The sequence below is a fragment of the Octodon degus genome, unplaced genomic scaffold (genome assembly GCF_000260255.1).
Source record: "Octodon degus isolate 3935 unplaced genomic scaffold, OctDeg1.0 scaffold00005, whole genome shotgun sequence".
NCBI lineage: Eukaryota > Metazoa > Chordata > Mammalia > Rodentia > Octodontidae > Octodon > Octodon degus.
Genome location: NW_004524581.1, coordinates 16,971,165 through 16,991,743, shown reverse-complemented (window position 1 = coordinate 16,991,743; position 20,579 = coordinate 16,971,165). Strand labels below are relative to the sequence as shown.

The following is a 20,579-nucleotide window of genomic DNA, read 5'->3' as shown; positions in this document are numbered from 1 at the left end:
GAGCTGGCCACACACACACACACACACACACACACACACACACACACTAAATAAATGTTAAAAAAATTTAAAAAAAATAATTTATGTCCCTCTCCTGATGCCCTAGAGAGAAGAAAATTACATATTGAAAATTTCCAGGAAAGAAATGGGAATCAGTTTTATTGCTACCAGGTGTAGTTAACATCTAGTGTTTTTGTGTTTCTCATACATGAAAGACAGTTTTTAGATGACGAACTGGCAAGGGCTAGGGATGCAGCTCAAAGGTAGAGCGCTGCTTGCTCAGCTTGCACAGAGCCCTGGGTTCCATCCTCAGCACCTCAAAAGGAAAGGGGAGGGGGGGAAGGATGAGGACTGGGAATTTTGTGTTGTCCCCTCCCTCCCCTTTGGAAATGAGGTGTCAATCCCAGTGCTTATGCGAAGCGGTACACCTGTGTGAAGGTTTCTGGGTTTTGTTTGCTTGTGGCATCCCAATGTGGCATCTGCAGCATGCCTTCTACACTGTGTTCCTCTTTCCAAATGGTCCTTGTGACTTGTGTTTGGTACATGATGCACACAGCTTAAACTCTCCTGCTCTGGATGGGTGCCCAGGCTGTTCTCAGAGTTCACTGTTGTACACCATCCCGCAGTGAACTTTGCCTATGTGTGCAGCCAGTCCAGGACACCTGACGGTATCTCAGGTGATGGAAGCCCTTCAGACGCTGGGAGGTGGCCGAGTCACAGGGCAGCTGCCCACATTGCTGGCATCTTTGCCTTGATAGGCAGCTGCTGGCACCTCCTTTCCTGGGCTGCACAGGAGTGTGCCATGGCGTATACCCCGAGCTAGGCTGTCCCTGGCTACGAGAGCCTCAGCACCAAGCACTCAGTGCCATCGTGGGCCTCGTGCCCTGGGAGGGGGACGGCCTTTGAGCGGATCTCCTGGCTTCGCTGTTTTGCTTTCTTTGGATTTTTGGGGAGCCAGAGCTTAAAACAGCATGTCACCCCTGAAAATGTGCAAAAATGATGAAGGGAGAAAGGGCTGAATCCATTACTGCAAGATGAGAGCTCTGTCCACATTCGCTTTTTTTTTTTTTTATGTATTTGGTACAGGGTCTACAGGGACTCACTACACAGGTCAGACTCATAGCAATCAAAACCCCAGCCCCTGCATCATGTTCACTTTTTAAAAGAATTTCACTTTGAAATAATTGATTCACAGGAAGTTGCAAAAATAGTACAGGGAGGGCCTGGGTCTGGTCGTCCTATTGCCCTGTCAGTGCCTCCAGATGGACCTGGGGTGGCCTGTGTGTCACTCTGTGTGGTGTTCTACTTTGCAATTGTGCTGTTATTTGGAAGGGCTCCTGTGCACGGGACACACAGGGTGGCTTTGAGGTGCCTCTCCACTGAGCCTTGTGCCTGCCCATCACCCAGGTGGCTGTGCATGCCCAGCACTGTGCTCCTTGTCGTGGCTGAGCCATGTGCTGTGGTCCAGGAGAGCTGGCCTAGCCATTCTCGCTGCACTTGTACTGGTAGCAGAGTGTGTGTCTGAGGGATGTGGACAGCGAGCTGGGCAGGACACGCAGAGCTTGTTGAGTTTTAGTGGGCCATGGCCGGGCTTCGTTTCACATGGTGCTGTCCAGCTTGGACCTTGCTTCCCTGCCAGCCTTGGCTTGGTGTCCTCCTAGACCCTTGCCATGTTCCACAGGAAGGAGCGGGGATGGAGGTTGCGAGCCGGGGTCCTTGTGGTGTGGTAGCAGGCATCCTCGGAGTCCTGGTCCCAGGAGACGGGCTCCTTCTTGGAGATGCCGGGCACCGTGGGGCCCCCCAGGGTGGCAGGTGGGCTAAGCCCTGACCTGGCAGCCTGCGCCATGCCGAGGTGGTCGCCTCGAGGTGAGCTGACGGCCCTCTGTCCGGCCCTAGATCAATGGCATTGCACTGGACAACAAGTCTCTGAATGAATGTGAATCCCTGCTGCGCAGCTGCCAGGACTCCTTGACGCTTTCCCTCCTGAAGGTAAGGGCCTCGCTCATTCTGCTGTCCCAGCCCTGTGTGCTGCTCAGGGCCACCAGGGTCCTTGAGTAAAAGGGACTGGTTCACAAACTGCAGGGAGTACGTGAAGCCAGGCTGAAAAACACACGTAGCCCCCCAGTGGCCATGTTGGAGACAGCTGTATGTGTGCAAATCCTTCCTTCCTTCCTTCCTTCCTTCCTTCCTTCCTTCCTTCCTTCCTTCCTTCCTGATAGGATTTCCCTGTGCAGCTCAGGCTGGCCTTGAACTCATTTTGTAGCACAGGTGGGCCTCAAACTTGCAGGAAACCTCAGCCTCCTTCCTGAGTACTGGGTCTACAAATGTGTGCCCACACACCGTGGTGTGTGCATTTGAATCTGGACTGGATGATTAGAAGACTAAGGGTTTTAGGATCCTTAGTTTCTTTCGGCATTGGAATGACCTGCTAAATGACTTTAGCAGGAGGTGCCTGCTAAAGTTGACAGAGCACAATGTGAAGCTGTTTGTGACTTGCTTTCTGCCATTCTGTGGTATCCATACTGACCATAAAGACAACTCGAATCCAGGTAATGAGTGTATAGGCATTCGTTGTACTTCCCTGTCAACTTTTCTGTATCGTTGAAAGAGTTATAAATGCAAAGTTGGAAACAATGGGTTCTGTTCATTTCATTAAGAGATGTTTTCGAAATTAAGTCATTGTTTTTAAATTAATAGACTTTTTTGGGGCGCTGTTTTAGGTTTACAGAACAGTGGGGCTGCAACAGAGTCCTCACGGACCCCACCCAGCCCCCGGCACCAACGCTCCCTCTGCCTGCACCTCCCCCGCTGGCATCTGGGGTGAACGTGGTTTACTTGTCAGTCTGGGGGCCGCTGCGGGTGCCTCACTGATGGCTGAACGCGTCCCTCACCAGAGGGTCCCTTTTGGAGTTGTGTGCTCTGTGGGTTTAGACGCGAGTACTCCACAGACATCCATTGTTGCAGCGTCACACAGCATGGTTTCGCTGTTCTGAGACCGCTCTGCCTGCTCATGGCGCCTGCTTGGCAGGTCCCTGCTGGCCAGTGCTCCTTTCCCTGTCCCCGAGCTTTTGCCTGTCTCGGGACATCATGTGGCTGTGGTCACACAATGTGTGGCCTGTGCAAGCAGGCTCCCTCACTTAGCGGCATGCCTGCAGGGTTCCCCTGGGCCTCTGTGCCAGATAGCCCATTCTTATGGGACCTGATTAAGGTCCTCGGCCTGGGTCTACCACGAGAGGTTTATTTTAATGCTTGATGGCTTTAAAACTGTAGGACCTTGTGCAGGTGCCTGCAGAAAGTGCTCAAAGTTGGGGGAACTCTGTTATTCTCGTGTGAGCTCAGAGTGGTCAGGGTCGTGAGAAGACTTCATGTGCATGTGCCTGTCATTCTCTCTGTGGGGGCATTGGGTCCTCCCTGCCCACCGTTCCACTGGGGACAAGTCCTCGTGGCCTCTCCTGACCCCATCCCCTGACTGTCCCTTTCTCGTCCTTCTGCTGCTCCTGTTTAGGTGTTCCCACAGAGCGCCTCTTGGAGTGGCCAGAACATCTTTGAAAACATCAAAGACTCTGATAAGATGGTAAGTTTTCGAGCCCACGGCCCGGAGGTCCAAGCTCATAATAAGAGGAATTTGATGCAGCACAATAACTCCACGCAGACGGATATCTTCCACGAGGACCGCCCGGAAGACAGGAAGGAGCTGGGCGCGCCCGGAGGCAGCAGCCCCTTTCTGCACAAGCCATTTCTGGGGGACTCATTTTCAGGCTCCCCCCAGGCCTGTCCCAGCACCTCTGAGCGCAGCCTGAGCTCCTTCTGCTCTGATACCTCTGGGGAGCGTGGCTATGGGCTGGTGGACGTGCGGAGCCGGCAGCCACTATTGCCCTTTGAGAGTGAGGGGGGCCCCTGCGGCACAGTGGAGGCCCCTCTGGACAAGGGGGACTCTGAGAGCTCCAACAGCGGTGGGACCTGGCCCAAGGCTGTGCCTGGATCTGTGGCGGGGCCAGAGAAGCTCTCCGTGTACAAGAAGCCAAAGCAAAGGAAGTCCATCTTTGACCCGAACACTTTCAAACGCCCCCTGACACCCCCCAAAATTGACTATGTGCTCCCAGGCCCTGGGCCTGCCCACTCCCCCCAGCCCTCCAAGAGGGTGGGGCCTCTGACGCCCCCGAAGCCCCCCAAGAGGAGTGACTCCATCAAGTTCCAGCACCGGCTGGAAACCAGTTCTGAATCTGAGGCAACTTTGGTGGGCAGCTCCCCATCCACCAGCCCCCCCACCGCCCCGCCACCCAGCCTGGATCCCGGGGAACCCATGCATGCGTCGCCCCCTCGCAAGGCCCGGGTCCGCATCGCTTCCAGCTACTACCCTGAAGGGGATGGAGATGCCTCCTGCCTGCCTGCCAAGAAGTCCTGTGACGAGGACCTCACCTCCCAGAAGGCGGATGAGCTGGGGCAGAAGCGGCGCCGGCCGAAGTCTGCTCCCAGTTGTCGGCCCAAGCTGGCTCCGGTAGTGATTCCCGCTCAGTTCCTGGAGGTAGAGCGCAGCCTCGGGTGGGGGCGGGGAAGCTGGCCTGCCCCCGAGTGGTCCAGCACTGACGTCCGCAAGCTCCTGCGGGCCTGGCTGCTTTGCCTTTGCTCTTGGTGGGGTGGCAGGTGGATGCCAGCAGGAAGCAGCCTCGCCAGGAGATGGGCAGATGATGTGGCACACGGCAGAAGCAGTGTGACTCTGGGGAGACCGTGCTTTCATAGGTGTAGCCTTAGGCTTGCTTTTGCAACAAGGCTTTGAATTTGCACAACAGACCACAGAATGTGGAGTGGCACTGAAGGGTCTGCAGAGTTGGGTGGTATGTGGGAAGGTGTTAGCCGATGACAGGGTGGCTTGGTGGTCTCTGTGTGCTGTTGTCACTTCCAGAGGGAGGCATTTCTGGGAGCCAGGACTCTGGCAGGCACCAGCACACACTGTTCACAGTGGATGCTGCACACTGTGCAGTGTTATGGGACTGGCGTGTGTGAGACTAAAAGGCAGAGTCTAGCTGGTGCTGCTGGCATGCGCCCATAATTTCAGCACTCTAGGAGGCTGAGGCAGGAGAACCACAAGATCAAGCCCAGCCTGGGCAATTTAGCAAGACTGTGTCTCAAAAGAGAAACTAAAAGTGGGCTGGGGATGTAGCTCCATGCATAGGCTTGGTTTAATGCCCAGTACTGAACATAAAACATAAAAGGGGGCCAAGGTTGTCTTCTGGGATTACGTGCTAACAGATTGTGTGGATGGCCCTCCCTTTTGGGTGTGCAAGGTCACCTCATTCCTGTGCCATGTGTCTTGTGCCCAAGTGTGGGGGACAGCAGATGGCTTGCAAATGGACTCCAGTAGCTCACTCTGCCCAGCAGCCTCCCTTGCCTTTGCTTCTGCAGGAGCACAAGAGTGCCCCCCCCAGTGGAGAGCTGTCCCCAGAGGCCCAGGAATGGTCACCTCACTCACCAGGGCATTCCAGCCGGCAGGGCAACTCCCCGTTTTGCCCCAACAGACCTTCTGTGGGTGAGTCAGGGGACTGGGGCTGTGGGGGTTGTTGTGGAGCCGCATGGCACCTGGTGTCTGGGGAGTGAGCCAGGAGGTGCCGCCCCACCTAGGGTGTCTGGCATCCATGCCACATGGGAGCTTATTGAAGTGCTACCCCCAGCACTGTGGGTGGGGTTGGAATCAGGAGAACCCTCCCTTTCTGTAGAGCAAGGGAGGCAGGTGGCAGAGCCATGTGGTCAGTGGTAGTTAAAACTCTGGTCTCCATCTAGAGTCCTTTTTTCCAGACAGTGGCTGTCACCCTGTAGTGGGGGAGGGCTTGCATCTGTCCAGGGCTGCCCGGGTGCTCTGGGGCGATTGATCTCACCCGGCCCATTTGCAGGCACTATTCCCCGGAACGTGACCCCCAGCCCCACGGTGAGCTCCATCCTGCGGAACCCCATGTACACTGTACGCAGCCACAGGGTGGGCCCCTGCAGCTCCCCACCTGTGCCCCGGGAAGTTGGCCCCCAGAGTCTGCCTCCCAGGTATGCCAAACATGTGCTTCCCTGTACCCCAGCCATCCAGCAGCCCCAGACAGGGAGCTCCAGGGCTCAGAGAGGTCCATGGGCAGGAGGCCCCCTGGGCAAGCTGGGACGGGACAGGGTTGAGCAGAGTGGGGACCTGGGATGCTCTGAGTTCACCTGGGTGCAGTTTCCAGACTCCTGTCCCAGGCTGTGTTCCACCCTCTCCTCCCAGGACACAGAGGCTTTTGAGCCAAGTCCTGGCTGCTTTTTCTGCCTTCACGATGGGGGCTGTGAGCCTTCAAAGGAACTGGATTGAAGACTCTGCTTTCAGGGACTGTTTCTATAGCTTGTTATTAGAGGTGTTTCTGTGCTCTTGTAGAACGGTGATGACTTGTCTTATTTAAAAAGAAACCTATGGGCTGGGGAGATAGATTGGTTGCCTCTGCACCCTCTTGGCAAGTGCAGGGACCCAGGTTCAATTCCTAGTATGCTGTGCCAGGCACCAAGTCTGGGCGTGGTGGCACATGCCTGTAATCCCAGTGCTGGGGAGGCTGAGACAGGAGGATCACTACGAGTCCAAGCTGCGCAAAATAAATAAAGATAAAAACCCAAAACCCTGACACTCACTTTTAAAAAAGTGAGTGAGCAGGTTCATGGCCACTCTTATCCATTCATTTGACAAATTTTTGTGGAGTGCCTACTCTGTGCCGAGGACAGTTCTAGTTCTAAGGGTGATGGCAGTGAACTAAGAAGATGCTTCCTGTGTTGGGTGCTCTAGGTTGAAGTGTGGGAGGCAGACAGAAAGCAGAGTTGTCAGGTGGTGCCAGGTGGCCCCGAGGGTTGGAAGGCAGAGTAATGTGCCAGCCAGGAGACTGGGTGGTTGGGAATGCACTGAAGTGGAGGGCACCTGCTGAGGCCAGAAAAATGTCCTGCACATAGGACTTCATGGGTGAGCTTCTGCTGGGTGCCAGGGTCTGGGTGCTGGGCATGGCAGGGCAGGAGCTTGGCAGGGCACTGCCACCCACAGTGTGCAGACCTTGTAGGACCTGCAGCCATGATAGAGTTGGGTTTCATTCTGAGTGCAGTAGAGGTCCGGTACTGTGGGGTTTCAGCAGGAAAGAGACAGGGTCTCATAACATATCCGGGAGAGACCTGCCTGGGGCCTGATCCCAGGCCAGCCTGGCACGGTGACTCTGGACACTGCCTGCTGCCCCCTGGTGCCCTAAGTGCTCTGTCCTGAGGCCCGTGGTCCCCTCTCCAAGGTCCTTGGGGCCTGTCCAGCCCCTCCCTCCGTGCCCATCTCTGGTGCCTACCTGTTGTAAAGTCCCTTTCCCCACAGCATCCTTTCCTCCCGGTGAGCCCTATCCGAAACCTGCCACGGAAGTGGGAGTGGCTCTGACTCTGTCCTCCCTAAGTGGTCCTGTTAGATGCCACCTCTGAGAAGTGGACAGGGCATTCGGGGGGTCCTGCATCTTCTGGCTCAGGCAGGTCCAGGCCCAGCCCTGCGTGACCCAGTGGCCACGTTGGGTCCTGTTCTTCCTCTCACCTCTTTGGTTCTCTCGCAGTGTCCAGCACCAGGGACGCCTGAGCCTGGACCTGAGCTACAGGGCCTGCGGTGACTGCTCTGAAGTGAGAGCCTCCCATGGGTCCAACTCACTGCCCTCCAGCGCCCGGCTGGGTAACTATGCTGTCAGACCCTGCCTGGGGGCGGGCTCCTGATGCTCGCGGCTCCTCCCCTCTGGGGCCGAGTTGGTGTCCCCTAGGGGTCTGGGACCGCTGCTTCCTCTGCACTCAGGGCTGCTTCCCCTGCCCATTCTCCATAGTGGCCACAGGCTGTTCAGGAGCCTGCCCTGCCCCTGAGCTTTGCAGGTGCCCGAGTGTGGCGTGCTTGGCTGTTCACTTAGGCAGATGGAGCCCCAGGGGTCTTGTGCTGTCTTTGCAGTGACTCTTGGGCTGAGGGAAAAGATGAGAGGCCCTGTCGCGGCAGCCACTGGGTCACTGTCCACCCCGGGCCTTGGCCAGGACAGGGCTCTTGTGCGGTCTCGGCCTGCAGCAGTCTGGTTCCTTCCAATACTGAGGTCACGTGTCGATCCCCATCTTGGCCCCTGGCATAGCCAGCAGGGCCCAGCTTGTGTGTCACCATCCACACCTGGGTGCCCATGTGAGGTTGGCACAAGGCCTCACGTCCTGTCTCCTTGTGGCATCCCAGGCTCCTCCAGTAACTTGCAGTTCAAGGCGGAACGCATCAAGATCCCACTGACGCCCAGATACCCCCGCTCGGTTATGGGCTCGGACAGAGGTAAAGTCTGTGGGACTGTCCCCCACTGCTCACTGTGACACTCTCCTTCTTCCTTACACAGGGCGTCTAAGCACAGCTTCTCATTTGCTAGTCTCTTGGCTGGCCAGAGAAGGTGCATGAGCCCAGCCTCAGGCCTGGCGCTGTGGGCACGGAAGGCCGCATGGGGCTGGGCAGCTGAACCCAGGCCATACCGCGTCGCTGGGACTGGAGGCCCATGGCAGGTGCCAGCTCAGGGCCCCATTCCCCGCTCTCCTGCAGGGTCCTTGTCGCATTCCGAGTGCAGCACTCCTCCGCAGTCCCCCCTGAACATCGACACCCTGCCCTTGTGCGGCCAGCCCCAGGCCTCTGCCTCCACACTGCCCAGAATCGCTGTCAACCCCACGTCCCACGGAGAGCGGAGAAAGGACAGGTGAGCATGGTGGGGGGAATAGTGGCCGGGGCAAACCCTTGGTAGGTGAGGGTGCAGGCCCAGCTTGCGGGTAGAGGCGGCAGCAATGGGGAGCTCCCCTTGATTTGGTTGGGGCCTGGCCACTCTAGTTGGGGTCACCCGGCATTCCCTGGTGGCGTGGCCTAGTGTGTTCCTTGTACGTTCCGTAGGGTGTTCAATGCAGGCGCTTGGCCTGGCCTGGGCCCTGCAGCGAAGGTGGGCAGGCAAAGATGGCGGGATGGAGCAGGATGGGCAGGGTCTACCGGACAGGGATAATGTGGTGGCAGTTGTGTCAGGACACCGCTTGAAGTCTCCCAGCTCCACATTTCAGTGCTGTGCATAGTGAGCTGCAGAAGCCTGGCTGCTGTCCTCTGTTGGCCGTGATTGGCCGGTGCCCGGGCGAGGAATCTGGGTTCAAGGGCAGCAGTCACTCTGTGGCCACATAGTACGCTCTGGCCAGGCTCAGTAGCAGCAAAACCTGCTCCCCCTATTAGCTACATCGCCTGTTCTTCTCCCGGGGCCCCAGATCTTGTCATAGTGGAATGAGGCGGATGTCCAGCGGGAAAGCACAGTGAGCCCTTGGCGCTCCTTTCTATCTAAGTGCAGGCTCCTGTGCATGTGGGCTCTAGGTTAATTTCAGGCTCAGCATCTCCTCAGCCAAGTACGTCACCCATCCCCAACGCACACTGTACACGCCAAATAGCCCTCTCCCTCTCCTCTTTTTTTTTTTTTTGGAGTGGGCTCTCACTAAGTTGCCCAGGTTGGCTTTGTCTCCATCTCTTGCCTCGGCCCGTGGTGTAGCTGGGATCTCAGATGCACCCCGCTGGCCTTGGCTCTCTCTCCTCAACCTGGAGCTTACTAGACCATGGTTCTGTGTAAAGGCTCCATCCAGATCTTGAAAACCTGAACGTGTCAGTCAGCAAAGTCAGACCCGAGAGACCTGAGGTGGGCAGAAGGTGCCTTGGCCCAGGGCCTGGCCTGGGGGAGCAGTCCTTAGAGAATGTTCGAGAGGCTTTGCTGTGCAGTGCATCCAGGAGTTCGGGACTGGGGGCTTTGCTCACCCAAGCTCTGGCGCTCACCGAGAGAAAGGTCGACAGCGTCCCCAGAGGAAGGGTGTCTGTCATGAAAGGGCCTGGTGTGCTCAGTGAGGCACTCCCTTAGCCCCTCACCAGGTTCCAAGAGCCGGGAACCTGGGTCCTTCCTGCCCCTGTGGTACTTGTGATGTGATTAGAGAGGAAACTGAATGTGCGTGAACTCCCTGAGCAGCAGCCCACTCGTGAAAGCTCGCCTCTCCTTCCCTGAGTCTGGGGTTCACTGTCAGAACCACTATGGAAAATTAAGAAAGCTGGAAAAGCAGGAAGAAGAAAACAAGTCGAGTACAGCTGCGTGACCAACCAAAGAGCCTGTAGATATTTGCCTTTTGACCAGTATATGATACACATATACATGTACTTAATGCATGCTTTTTTTATTACTTTATGTACATAATCACATCTCTTCAGTGATTTGTAATATCCACGTTTACAAAGTAGTTACAAAGTAGTTTTGTTGTTCCAAGGAAACTTGGGTGTATAGTATAAAAAAATTTAAACCATTCCGACGAAAAGGAATCACCCCAAACCATCTTATCAAGGGTGGCCACTGTGTGGATGGCGGCGCTTTCCCTGGAGGCGTCTGCACACACAGACGTACACCCGGGCGCGGGTCACCGTGAGCAGAGTCGTTCTTGGGGCCTTTACACGCTGTGGCCTGCCCTCTGTGTCTTTACGCTTGTAATCCCGATTTGTGGGACCGTTGCGAGGGCTTCTTGGCTGTTGCTGTGACTTGGTTGCATGTCCCTTTATTGAGGTGAATGCATGCCTCAGGGTACAGCAGGGACCACATAATCCCCAGGAGAACAGGGAACGGTTCTAGCGCTGCCTGCTGCTGCGGGTGATGGTGGGATCCTCCCCAGGACCTAGGCTGGGTGTGGGATGGCGCTGGGTGGCTGCCCGCTCTGGGTTCTCCCAACTCCAAGTCAGCTGGGGCCCTGATGTGTGGTGAGTCACAGGGGTTGCCTCGGGTGGGTGCAGGCTGGCACAGAGCCCTCAGGGCTGGAGGGTCAGGCTCACCTCTGAGGGTGGGGAGAAGAGGACAGTTTTAGAAGACTTCATATCTCTGCTATTCCAAGAGGGCTGGTCTGGGAGCTGGGCTGAGGGTGCTGGGCCCACGACCCCCTCTGCCTCTTGGGGGTGGGATGGATGATTTGGGTGTCTCCCCCCATGCTGCCTGGGATCCCTCCGTGGGCTCCAGAAGGGACCTGAGGAATGATCGATAGCCTGGGGACCTGAGAGGGATGGTCTCTCAGCCTCTCTCTGAGATTTCCTGCTCCGTGCTCTCGGGGAGGCCTGGCGTCTGTCTGTGGCAGGCGCCTGGGCTGTCTCCCTCGGCTGAGTTTTCCTTCTCTCCTTTCTAACCTGCCTGCCATCCAGATGTGTCTTCCACCACAGATCTCTTCTGAGGCTGCCGGTGGCCACCAGGCCCAGATCCTCCTCGCTGAGGAGTCTGAGGTTGGCCTGACGTGAGGCTCCCCAGAGCCCCCGCCCTCGCTCCCTGGGACACAGTGCACAGCTGGTGCATGGGCACAGCCTTGCCCCGCGCCTCCCCCACCCCACTTCCCATGGCTTGAGTTTGCAACAGCTTAACTCCCACGATCAGTCTGCGTCACCCCATGCGGCCAGAAAACATAACTGGGATCATACAGCATCTCTTATGGGACCAGTGTCACCCCAGAGGCCATCTTTTCCCTACAGGGTGTCTCACAAGCCCTCCCCAGGATTTGCACGTTTGGAAGCTGATCCTCTCATACATGAATCTTGTGTGTCCTTCCTTGTGCACGTCAGGGCCCTTTCTTATGGCCATGTCCTGTCTTAGGGCTCGCTGTCTCCTGCCCATCCAGGGGCACTGTTTGTGCATGGAGGTTTGAGAATGTGTGTCCTCTCATATACAAGCCACTTCATCGTGTCCCCTTTCAGCTGGATCATTTGGGAGCACTGGGCTTGGGCTCTCTCAGCCCCTGATGACATGCCTGGCATGCCTGACTTCAGTCTTTGTCTTTTCCCAGGCCTTATGTGGAGGAGCCACGTCACGTGAAGGTGCAGAAGGGCTCAGAGCCACTGGGCATTTCCATCGTGAGCGGAGAGAAGGGTGGCATCTATGTCTCCAAGGTGACCCCAGGGAGCATTGCCCACCAGGCTGGCCTTGAGTATGGGGACCAGTTACTCGAGGTAAGAGTGAGCGGCCCTCTAGTCTCCCTCTCCTCCTCCTGCCGTGAAACAGCAGCTCTCACATCTGTGGGAGAGACCCTGCCCTGTCACTGAGCCTGCCCTGCTGTCTCCCCAGTTCAATGGCATAAACCTGCGGAGCGCCACGGAGCAGCAGGCCAGGCTCATCATTGGCCAGCAGTGCGACACCATCACCATCCTGACCCAGTATAACCCTCACATGCACCAGCTCAGCAGCCACTCCCGCTCCAGGTGAGCTGGGGTGGCCGCGGCCGTGGACTGGTTGGAGGGGTGGTGTACTGCTGCTAGCAGGACTCCATCCACCTTGGATTTTGGGGAGTAGACACAGAGGGAAAGGACTGCTCCTCTCAAAATAGTGTGTGGAGTCAGACGGTTGTGGCTCGCACTCACGAGGAGCTGAGGCGCTGGTGGGATTCTCGCTCACACAGTGTTCAGCTCTGTCCATGAGCATGCACTTGTCACTTGCTGCTTTGCCCTGTGCTGAGTTGGTCACAGGCTAAATGACCAGAGGGTCTTCGCGCCCGCAGGGCATGCCCACGGCCCAGCAGGGGTGTCAGGATGCAGGCACTGAGCAAAAGGACAGTGACGACTTCACCCGTCCCTTGGGCTGCTCACCGGGGAAGAGTCCCTGAGCTGAGCACGGACAGATGCCATGAGTCCAGCGCCTGCTGTTCTTGCCCTTCCAGGGCTCAGGGCTCAGAGCCAGTGCCCTGTTCACATGTGCAGCCAACCTGGTGGGCATCACAGAGGGAGGGGCTCCGGGTGGCCCTGTGTTTCTATCTCTCCTGGCTTCTGTCCCCAGCTCCCACCTGGACCCTGCTGGAGCTCACTCCACTAACCAGGGCAGTGGTGCCACCACCCCAGAGCATCCCTCTGTCATCGACCCGCTGATGGAGCAAGACGAGGGCCCCGGCAGCCCCCCAGCCAAGCAGAGCACTCCGAGCTCCAGGTCAGTGGATATGTGCACTGGGGCCCCCATTCATCCACCGAGTGCGTCTCTATGGGCTGGGTGCTGGGTGGCCAGGCTCACCCTGGGCTGCAGAACACATCCACCCCAGTCTCCCTCCCTCCCTCCCTTGCTTTCTCTCTTCTGTCCTCTCTCTGCCTTGTTTGTCACTGTCCTTCTGTCTCCCCTCCTTTTCCCATTCGCTCCTCTGATTCTGGCCCCAGATGCCATCCCAGGTTATCACCCAGCCAGCTCTGAGCTCTGGCCTCCAGCAGCAGTGCTGTCCCCAGGCAGGTGACAGGGTGCGTGCAGCCCATCACAGTGCTGTGGGAGTTGTAGCCGGCCGCCATGGAGCAGCGAGGTGGGGATAGATGACTGCTGGGGGTGAGCAGAGACCCCTCCCAAGGCAGGGCAGCAGCAGCAGGGCTGAATGTTGGTTTCAGCCCGGTCCCCAGCTGGCTTCTACCTGGCGGCCTGTTTTAGCTGCGCTGCCCCTCAGCCTCCTGCCTGTGTGCTGAGTCAGCAGAACTACAGCTGCAGCGAGACTGCTGGCAGCTCCGTCCAGGGCCTGTGACACCTGCAGGACAGGCCAGGGCAGTGAGGACGAGCGTTTTAGAGGCCCAGTGCCCAGACTGCAAGCCAGAACCCTCTTGCTGATCTTGCAGTGGGCCAAGCCTTCAGCTAAGCCCGAACACTGAGGTTTTAGTATAGAAAAAACAATCACATGTTGGCATCTTCTCTCTTAAAAGAAAAACACAAAAACCAGAGTTCGCTGTGATTACAGCTTTGTAATTTTTTTTAATTAATTAATTAATTAATTAATTTGTGTGTGTGTGTGTGTGGCCAGCTCAGCCCACCAGGGGGCGGGGTTGGCTGGCATGTGGTGCTGGGGGATTGAACCGTGGTCCCTGTGCTTTGTGTGTGTGTGTGTGGGGGGCCTAGCTCAGCCCACCTGGGGGCGGGGCCAGCTGGCATGTGGTGCTGGTGGATTGAACCGCGGTCCCTGTGTTTGCTAAGCTTGTTCTAAGTAGGTGCTTTAGACCACTGAGCCATCTCACCAGCCCCTGCTTTGTAATTGAAAGGTAAAAACTTGCATGAGGCCTGCTTTTGCAGGTCAGTGTGACCCCTGCTCTTGTCCGCATGCTGATAACTTGTCAAACCTTGGCTCCTATTTCATTATTTTTAGAGGAGCAGTGCAGCGCTCAAGCCACCTGTTACTCTGTTTCTTGTATCAGATTTGCTACAATTCAAAGCTGAAATTGAGCAGCTCGCAAGCATAAGATGATCCACACAGAGAAGGAAAGTGGTCCTGAGGGCTTTCCTTGACTTAAAATAGCAGGGCAGAGAATCCCACACATTAAGGATTTCATTTGCAGAGCTCGCAACCATGCCGTTCCTGGGCATCCCGTCACACTCCACCTTCTCGATTGTTGCATGCTCGCCATAGGCTTGCTTTCTCCAGATAGAGCTTCCTGGGAATTCCAATAGCTCCATGTCCCGCGTGAGCAGGACAGATCAAGTTCTTCAAATTTCGAGAAGTGAGAAAACACGGGGCTGTCTCCGTCTTACAGAACTGTAAAATCTTTTGCTAAGATTCCCTTTATTCACTGCTACTGCAGTGACAGAAAATTCCATGTGGATTTCCTGGTGGCTCTTAGCATCATCTGCAATGGCAGAAATTTTGAGGTGCTTTCTTAGGTTTGGAAACTATTCCAGCTGCCCACTGTCCAGGTCCAGGGCAATTTGGCTCATGTGCTCATAGAGGGTTCTGCGTGCCGGCTGCGGTGTGTGGGCTGTGGGCTCCACAGCACTGGGCTAGGGCCTTCGCCACAGTTGCTGTCTGCAGGCTGCCCTCCCTCCTTTCTTGTTGTCCTCCTCCTCTTCCTCCTCCTTCCTTCTCTGCTCCTGCTTAAATGTGACTGGGAACTCTGTTTTCTACCCGAAAGGATGGTGGGAGAAACCAACAAGAAGTCCCCAGAGCCCCGCATTGTCTTCATCAAAAAGTCCCAGGTGGAGCTTGGTGTGCACCTGTGTGGCGGGAACCTGCACGGGGTGTTTGTGGCTGAGGTGGAGGAGGACAGCCCTGCCAAGGGTCCTGACGGCCTCATGCCAGGTGACCTCATCCTCGAGGTGAGCTCTGTGGCCAAGCAGGCTGGACCACTTCTGCTGGCAGTTGGGACACAGGAGGCGGAGGGCCATAGCCCCTCTCTTGGTGACTGCCAGTGCTGCTGTTCAGTGTTGGGAATCTGGGAGGGCAGCAACCAGCAGGGCAGACACTGAGAGAACTCACGGACACTGCCCTGGCTCTGGCCGGCAGCCAGAAAGAGGCCCCCAAGCTGGCGGGAGGTATGGTGGCCTGCTCTGGGGTGTTCTGGTTCCCGTGGGAGGGCGTAGGCTGGTAGACAGCCAAGGTATAGTTTCATAGGCAAGAGGCAGGGCAGTACGTGGAGCAGCCCCTGCTTGCTGGGGCACCCACAGGCATTTTCCTGGGAGAAGCTGTTGAAGCACAACTGCCATGGAGCAGGGGACCTGGTAGCCATGACACAGAATTCAGGCTTGGGGGAGGGGCACAGGACCAGACTGTCCCAAGACTGGAGGATATGTCCCTCTACCCCGATGCCTGGGCTGCCCTTGGTTACTGCCCTCTGAATTGGGTGCTGTCCCCGGCAGTATGGCAGCCTGGACATGCGCAACAGGACGGTGGAGGAGGTCTACGTGGAGATGCTGAAGCCCAAGGATGTCACTCGCCTGAAGGTGCAGCACCGCCCCGAGGACTTTGCCAGGATCCAGGGGCTTCCTGGCGATGGCTTCTACATCAGGTGCTGGGAATAGGGCTCTGGGTGGATGCTGTCTGGTGAATAGAAGCTGTGTTTCTTGTCCCCCAGGCTGGGGCCGTGACCACTGTTACCTCTGCCCATAGGTGGGCTTTCTCTTCACGGTTCCTGGCCTCTGGGGAGCTTCGAGGCTTCCCCTGTGTGCTGCAGGAAGCAGGACTTGGGGACAGCACTGGGGTCTCCGGGGGGAGCTCAGAAGCTCTATCACGTTCCCTGAGGTCAGAGGCTACAAGAAGAATAAGGCACTGATAAGATCCCCTCTCTGTTCTGAGAGTGGCAAGTGACAGGCTTTTTTCCTAGGGAATGTCCCACCTGTAGGGATGGGGGCCTTGACTGCGCAGGTGGAGACACCCAGGAAACTGTTGGAGGAGGAAAGATCAGGTTTCGGTCCTTGGCAGGAAGGCGTCCCTCCCTGACGGGGTGGGGCCTGGCTCAGGAGGAAAGGCAGCGGCTCAGTCCTGTTCTGTAAAGTTTGGAGCCCTGTCGTCTGGAGTCGTCCTGTGCACAGAATCGTGCTTCTGATGGCGTCTGGGGACACCCTTGTGTGAGCAGTGCCCCCGGAGCCGAGGCCCACGGCACGTCCCTGGCAGCCGGCGGCCCCTGACCCGGTTTCCTCTGCTGCCTGCTGCAGGGCCCTGTACGACCGGCAAGGTGAGGTGGAGCATGACCTGAGCTTTAAGAAGGACGACATCCTCTATGTGGACAACACCCTGCCCCAGGGTGCATTTGGGTGCTGGATGGCGTGGCAGCTGGATGAAAACGCCCACAAGATGCAGCGTGGGCAGATCCCCAGCAAATACGTGTAAGTGCCCCCCCCCCCCCCCCCCCGGCGCAGAAAAAAAAAAAAAAAAGGTGCCCCACCGCCTCTCCCCAACCCCCCCCCCCCCCCCCGTGCGAGGTCCAGGACCTCTGTCCCCTGGGGTGAGGCAGGCCAGAGCTGGGAAGGCTGATTCCGCTATCCATGTCAGCTTCCAGGCTGTGCGCCCTGCCATGCGGCCCTGCCAGGTGGCCCTGCCATGTGGTCCCCGCCATGTGGCCCCCGCAGTGTGGCCTCACCTGTGGCCCCCTCCATGTGGCCTTCCATGTGGCTTGTCTTAAAAACTCCCTAAGTATGTGTCTGTGCACAGGCATAGTAGCAAGGTGGGAGGCACAGCCTGGTTTCCAACCAGATTTATGGAGCTGTAATTCATGTACTATACATGCCCCAAGCATACAGTGCAGCACTCTTTAGTGTATCCTCAGACAGCCCAGACTCTGTGGCTGGCTGTGCCACTGTCTCTATGGTTCACGTTAGTGCGTTTTCATCACCTCAGAACCCTGTGTCTACTAGTCACTGCCCTGTGTCAGTCTCTTTTCCATTGCTGTAACAAAACCACTGAGGCTGGGTAATGTTCTGGAGGGTGAAAATGCAAGATCATGGGGAGGAGCCGTCTGGGCTGTGTCACAGTGTTTGGGGCCCAGGAGGAGCCAACCTAGTGCAGAAAGGAGAGAGCATGGGGCATGGGGTGTCCGGCGCCAGGCTTGCTCTGTCTGCAGTAACTTGTTCCTGCAGGAGTGTGCTGGGGTCCCGTGGGAGCTCCCTTAGCCCTCATATAGCATCAGAGCCACAGCACGTGCCCTGCCTGCTGTCCTCCTGCCTGTCCCCAGCCGGCCTCAGCAGTCAGCCTTGCCTGTGTGGAGCTGACAGGTGTCCAGCTGTGGGCTTCTGCGGGGCAGACACCTGCAGTGCGTGGCCCTTCCTTCTTTCCATGGAAGGAAGCGTGGCATGCAGTCACCAAGTGCAGCTCCTTGGCGCTGAACTCAGTGCCTGCTGCAGCTGTGGATCAGCTGGGAGCCCAAGGAGAGGTGGCAGAAGCCTGGCTTCTGGTGTGGCCGCTGTCCTCCCTGGGAGGGTGGTGGGGCTCCTGGTGGCTTCCCTGGCACTGTCTCCTGGGACTGCAGGATGGACCAGGAGTTCTCCAGGAGGCTCAGCATGTCCGAGGTCAAAGACGACAGCGGCGCTGCAAAGACACTGTCAGCGGCTGCACGCCGGTCCTTCTTTCGCCGGAAACACAAGCACAAACGCAGCGGGTCCAAAGACGGGAAGGACCTCCTCGCCTTGGACACCTTTTCCAATGACTCCATTCCGCTGTTCGAAGGCAGGTGCTGGGCCCACTTCCCTGTGGGCCCTCCTGGAAGGGTCTCTGAGGCTTCGCAGGTGGGGTCTGCACAAAGAAAAGGGCTGCTTGGCTTTGTGTGCCAGCCTGGAGGGGTTGTCCAGGTGGTAGCGCGGTGCTGCTTCCTTCCTGAGTCTCCCAGCCTCAGGGTGTGGCCTCCGCCTTCCAAGCTTCGCAGCCGCCATCTGTCCTGACAGCTCCAGCCCTTACGTCTTCATTTTAGGCAGCGTGGAAAAGGCAGGGGCAAGGCAAAGTGTGCCTCTGCTGAGGGTCTCTGTAAGCAGCATGTCTGGGAGTCCACTCTGCGGCTTCTGCCTTAGCTGCTCGCATCTGCACGGGAGGCCTAAACGCAAGTGTTAGTGGCGGCATTGCTGGGGCCGTAGCTGACGGCCCTTGTGGACGAGATGCATTTGTCGTGCACGGTAGGAGGCCCTTGCACATGGGGCTCCTAAGGCCCTGCGCTGTCCACGTGTCTGTCCCCTATGGGGCGGGTGGGGTGCGGACAGCAGGCAGCAGAAGCATGGGCTGCTGGCCTCCTTCCTTCTTCATAGTTAACATTGAGGCCAAAGGCCTAGTAGCTGAATGGCTACACTGCGGTTCATGGTCCACACTGTCACCACTAGGATGGGCTGGGCATGCAGTGGATCATGGAGCAAGCTGGGCCTGCTGCCTGTGTTTGTACCACCTATAGCTAACTGTGGAGTTTCTTATTTTGTGGCAGTATTGGGGATTGAACCAAGGACAGCTGAGTTACTCTCCCAGCCTTTTTAGTTTTTTTTTTTTTTTTTTTTTTTTAATGCATTTGGTACAGGGTCTTACTGTGCAGCTCAGACTAGTTGTGATCCTCCTGTCTCAGCCTCCCCAGCGCTGGGATTATAGGCGTGTGCCACCATGCCCAGACTCTGTGGCTGGCTCAGCACCCCTGGGGAAGGGGCTGATTTGGCCTCTGGTGCCCGGGATGGAACTCCAATCCCTGTGCTTGCCTAAGCAGGCGCTTAGTGCGCTGAGCCATCTCGCCGACCCTTGCTTGCTATTTGTATGGTTCTTTTCCTATAAATTTGGCTGCATATTATGAATACACATTCTTTCCCGGCACCATGTGGATTGTTTTTAATCCACTGTGAAAGTCTTGTGTTTTAAAAATTTTTGTCAGAGTACGTGTATAGCAAAGTACACTTGCATTTTTATTTTTTTATATATTTGTCTAGGTTTGGGCTTTTGAGACAGGGTCTTGCGGTAGAGCTCAAGCCGATCTGACACTCACTAGGTAGCTCAGGCTGGCCTCAGGCTGACCCTTCTGCCTCGGCCTCCTGAGTGCTGGGATTGCCGGTGGAGGTGCACTGCCAAACCTGGCCGCATATACACTTTTAGAGGTGTGAGCAGTACACTCACGACACGCCGTATGGTGAAATCAGCGTTTGATTCCATAAGCGTGACGTCCATTTACCGTCTTACTGTTTCTTATTTGTCCTGCCTAACAGGTGCCACGGTTTAACTGCCCCCCCAGTAGCCCCGTAACACTGGACTGCTCTGCCCCCATTTTCCGCCTTCCCAGCTCACGATTCTCATCTTAACTGCACGCGTACTTTAAGCCCAGGGGAGTGCCACGCTTGCACGCGCGCTCGCCCTTTCCTCCTGCCCTGCCTGTTGCTCGCCCCTCCTCCCTACCCTCCTCTTCTGGATTTGTTCTCTTCCTGCCGAGCAGCTCCTTCGGTGTTTCTTGTAGTTCAGGTGTGCTGGTACCGCTGTCTTTGGCGATACTCCCTGGGCACAGAACAGCACACCAGTCTAGAGTCTTCGCTTGGGTCCCCCGAGAGTGGCTTCCAGGACCCTCACAGATTCACACTGCAGATATTAAGGTCCTGTCTATAAAATGGCACAGTGTTTGTGAATAACTTGCACACATCCTCCTGTACACTTTTTTTTTGGGGGGGGGCATTTTAATATCTACAGGGGCCAGGAGCAGTGGCACACACTAATCCCAGCACTCGGAAGGCCAAGGCAGGAGGATTGCTGTGAATTCAAGGCCAGCCTGGGCTACATAGTGAGCTCAAGGCCAGTCTGAACTGTAGAGTGAGACCATGTCTCAAAAACAAAAAATAATAATAGGGGCCAGGGAGATAGCTCAGTAGAATAAGTACTTGCCTGGCAAGCTCAAGGGCCTGAATTCAATCCCGGGTTCCACAAAAAATAAATATATAAAAATAAAAATAAATAAGAATTTAAAGAAACAAGTTAGCAGAATAAGATTATATCAGGCTGTGTTTTATAGTTGCAGCTTATAAAACATACCAGTGGGGCTGGGGAGATAGCTCTGTGGTCTAAGTCCTGCCTGGTGAGCACAAGGACCCGAGTTTGATCCTTGGTACTGCATGTTGTTCTGGATTCTAGGTGTGCCATATTGGTCCCCAAAACGGCATGGTGGCACATGCCTGTAATCCTGCTGGGGAGGCTGAGACAGGAGGATCACTAGCGAGACCCTGTATCCAATAAACAGACAAATAAAAAAACCTAGTAATCAATACTTTGGGAGTGAGGGGGCCGGGGAGATAGCTCAGTAGGATAAGCGCTTGACTGGCAAACTCAAGGATCTGAGTTCAATCCCCGGGTCCGCAAAAAAA

At 56.4% G+C, this 20,579-nt stretch overlaps 1 protein-coding gene across 8 annotated transcripts in view; it reads left to right on the top strand.

The window, feature by feature from the left end:
• Dlg5 (discs large MAGUK scaffold protein 5) overlaps positions 1-20,579 on the top strand; it is a 117,806-nt gene that overhangs the window by 85,657 nt on the left and 11,570 nt on the right. For 5 of the 8 annotated variants that reach the window (XM_004624079.2, XM_023718995.1, XM_004624078.2 and 2 more), the window contains 14 exons: positions 1,897-1,989; positions 3,506-4,525; positions 5,404-5,527; positions 5,889-6,033; positions 7,578-7,690; positions 8,222-8,311; positions 8,570-8,720; positions 11,842-12,004; positions 12,120-12,253; positions 12,825-12,971; positions 14,915-15,098; positions 15,639-15,787; positions 16,434-16,604; positions 17,744-17,940. In XM_004624079.2, the coding sequence (XP_004624136.1) occupies positions 1,897-1,989; positions 3,506-4,525; positions 5,404-5,527; positions 5,889-6,033; positions 7,578-7,690; positions 8,222-8,311; positions 8,570-8,720; positions 11,842-12,004; positions 12,120-12,253; positions 12,825-12,971; positions 14,915-15,098; positions 15,639-15,787; positions 16,434-16,604; positions 17,744-17,940 (2,881 nt within the window). The remainder of the gene's footprint in view (positions 1-1,896; positions 1,990-3,505; positions 4,526-5,403; positions 5,528-5,888; positions 6,034-7,577; positions 7,691-8,221; positions 8,312-8,569; positions 8,721-11,841; positions 12,005-12,119; positions 12,254-12,824; positions 12,972-14,914; positions 15,099-15,638; positions 15,788-16,433; positions 16,605-17,743; positions 17,941-20,579) is intronic. The other 3 variants (XM_023719008.1, XM_023718999.1, XM_023719024.1) reach the window with 3 other exon arrangements.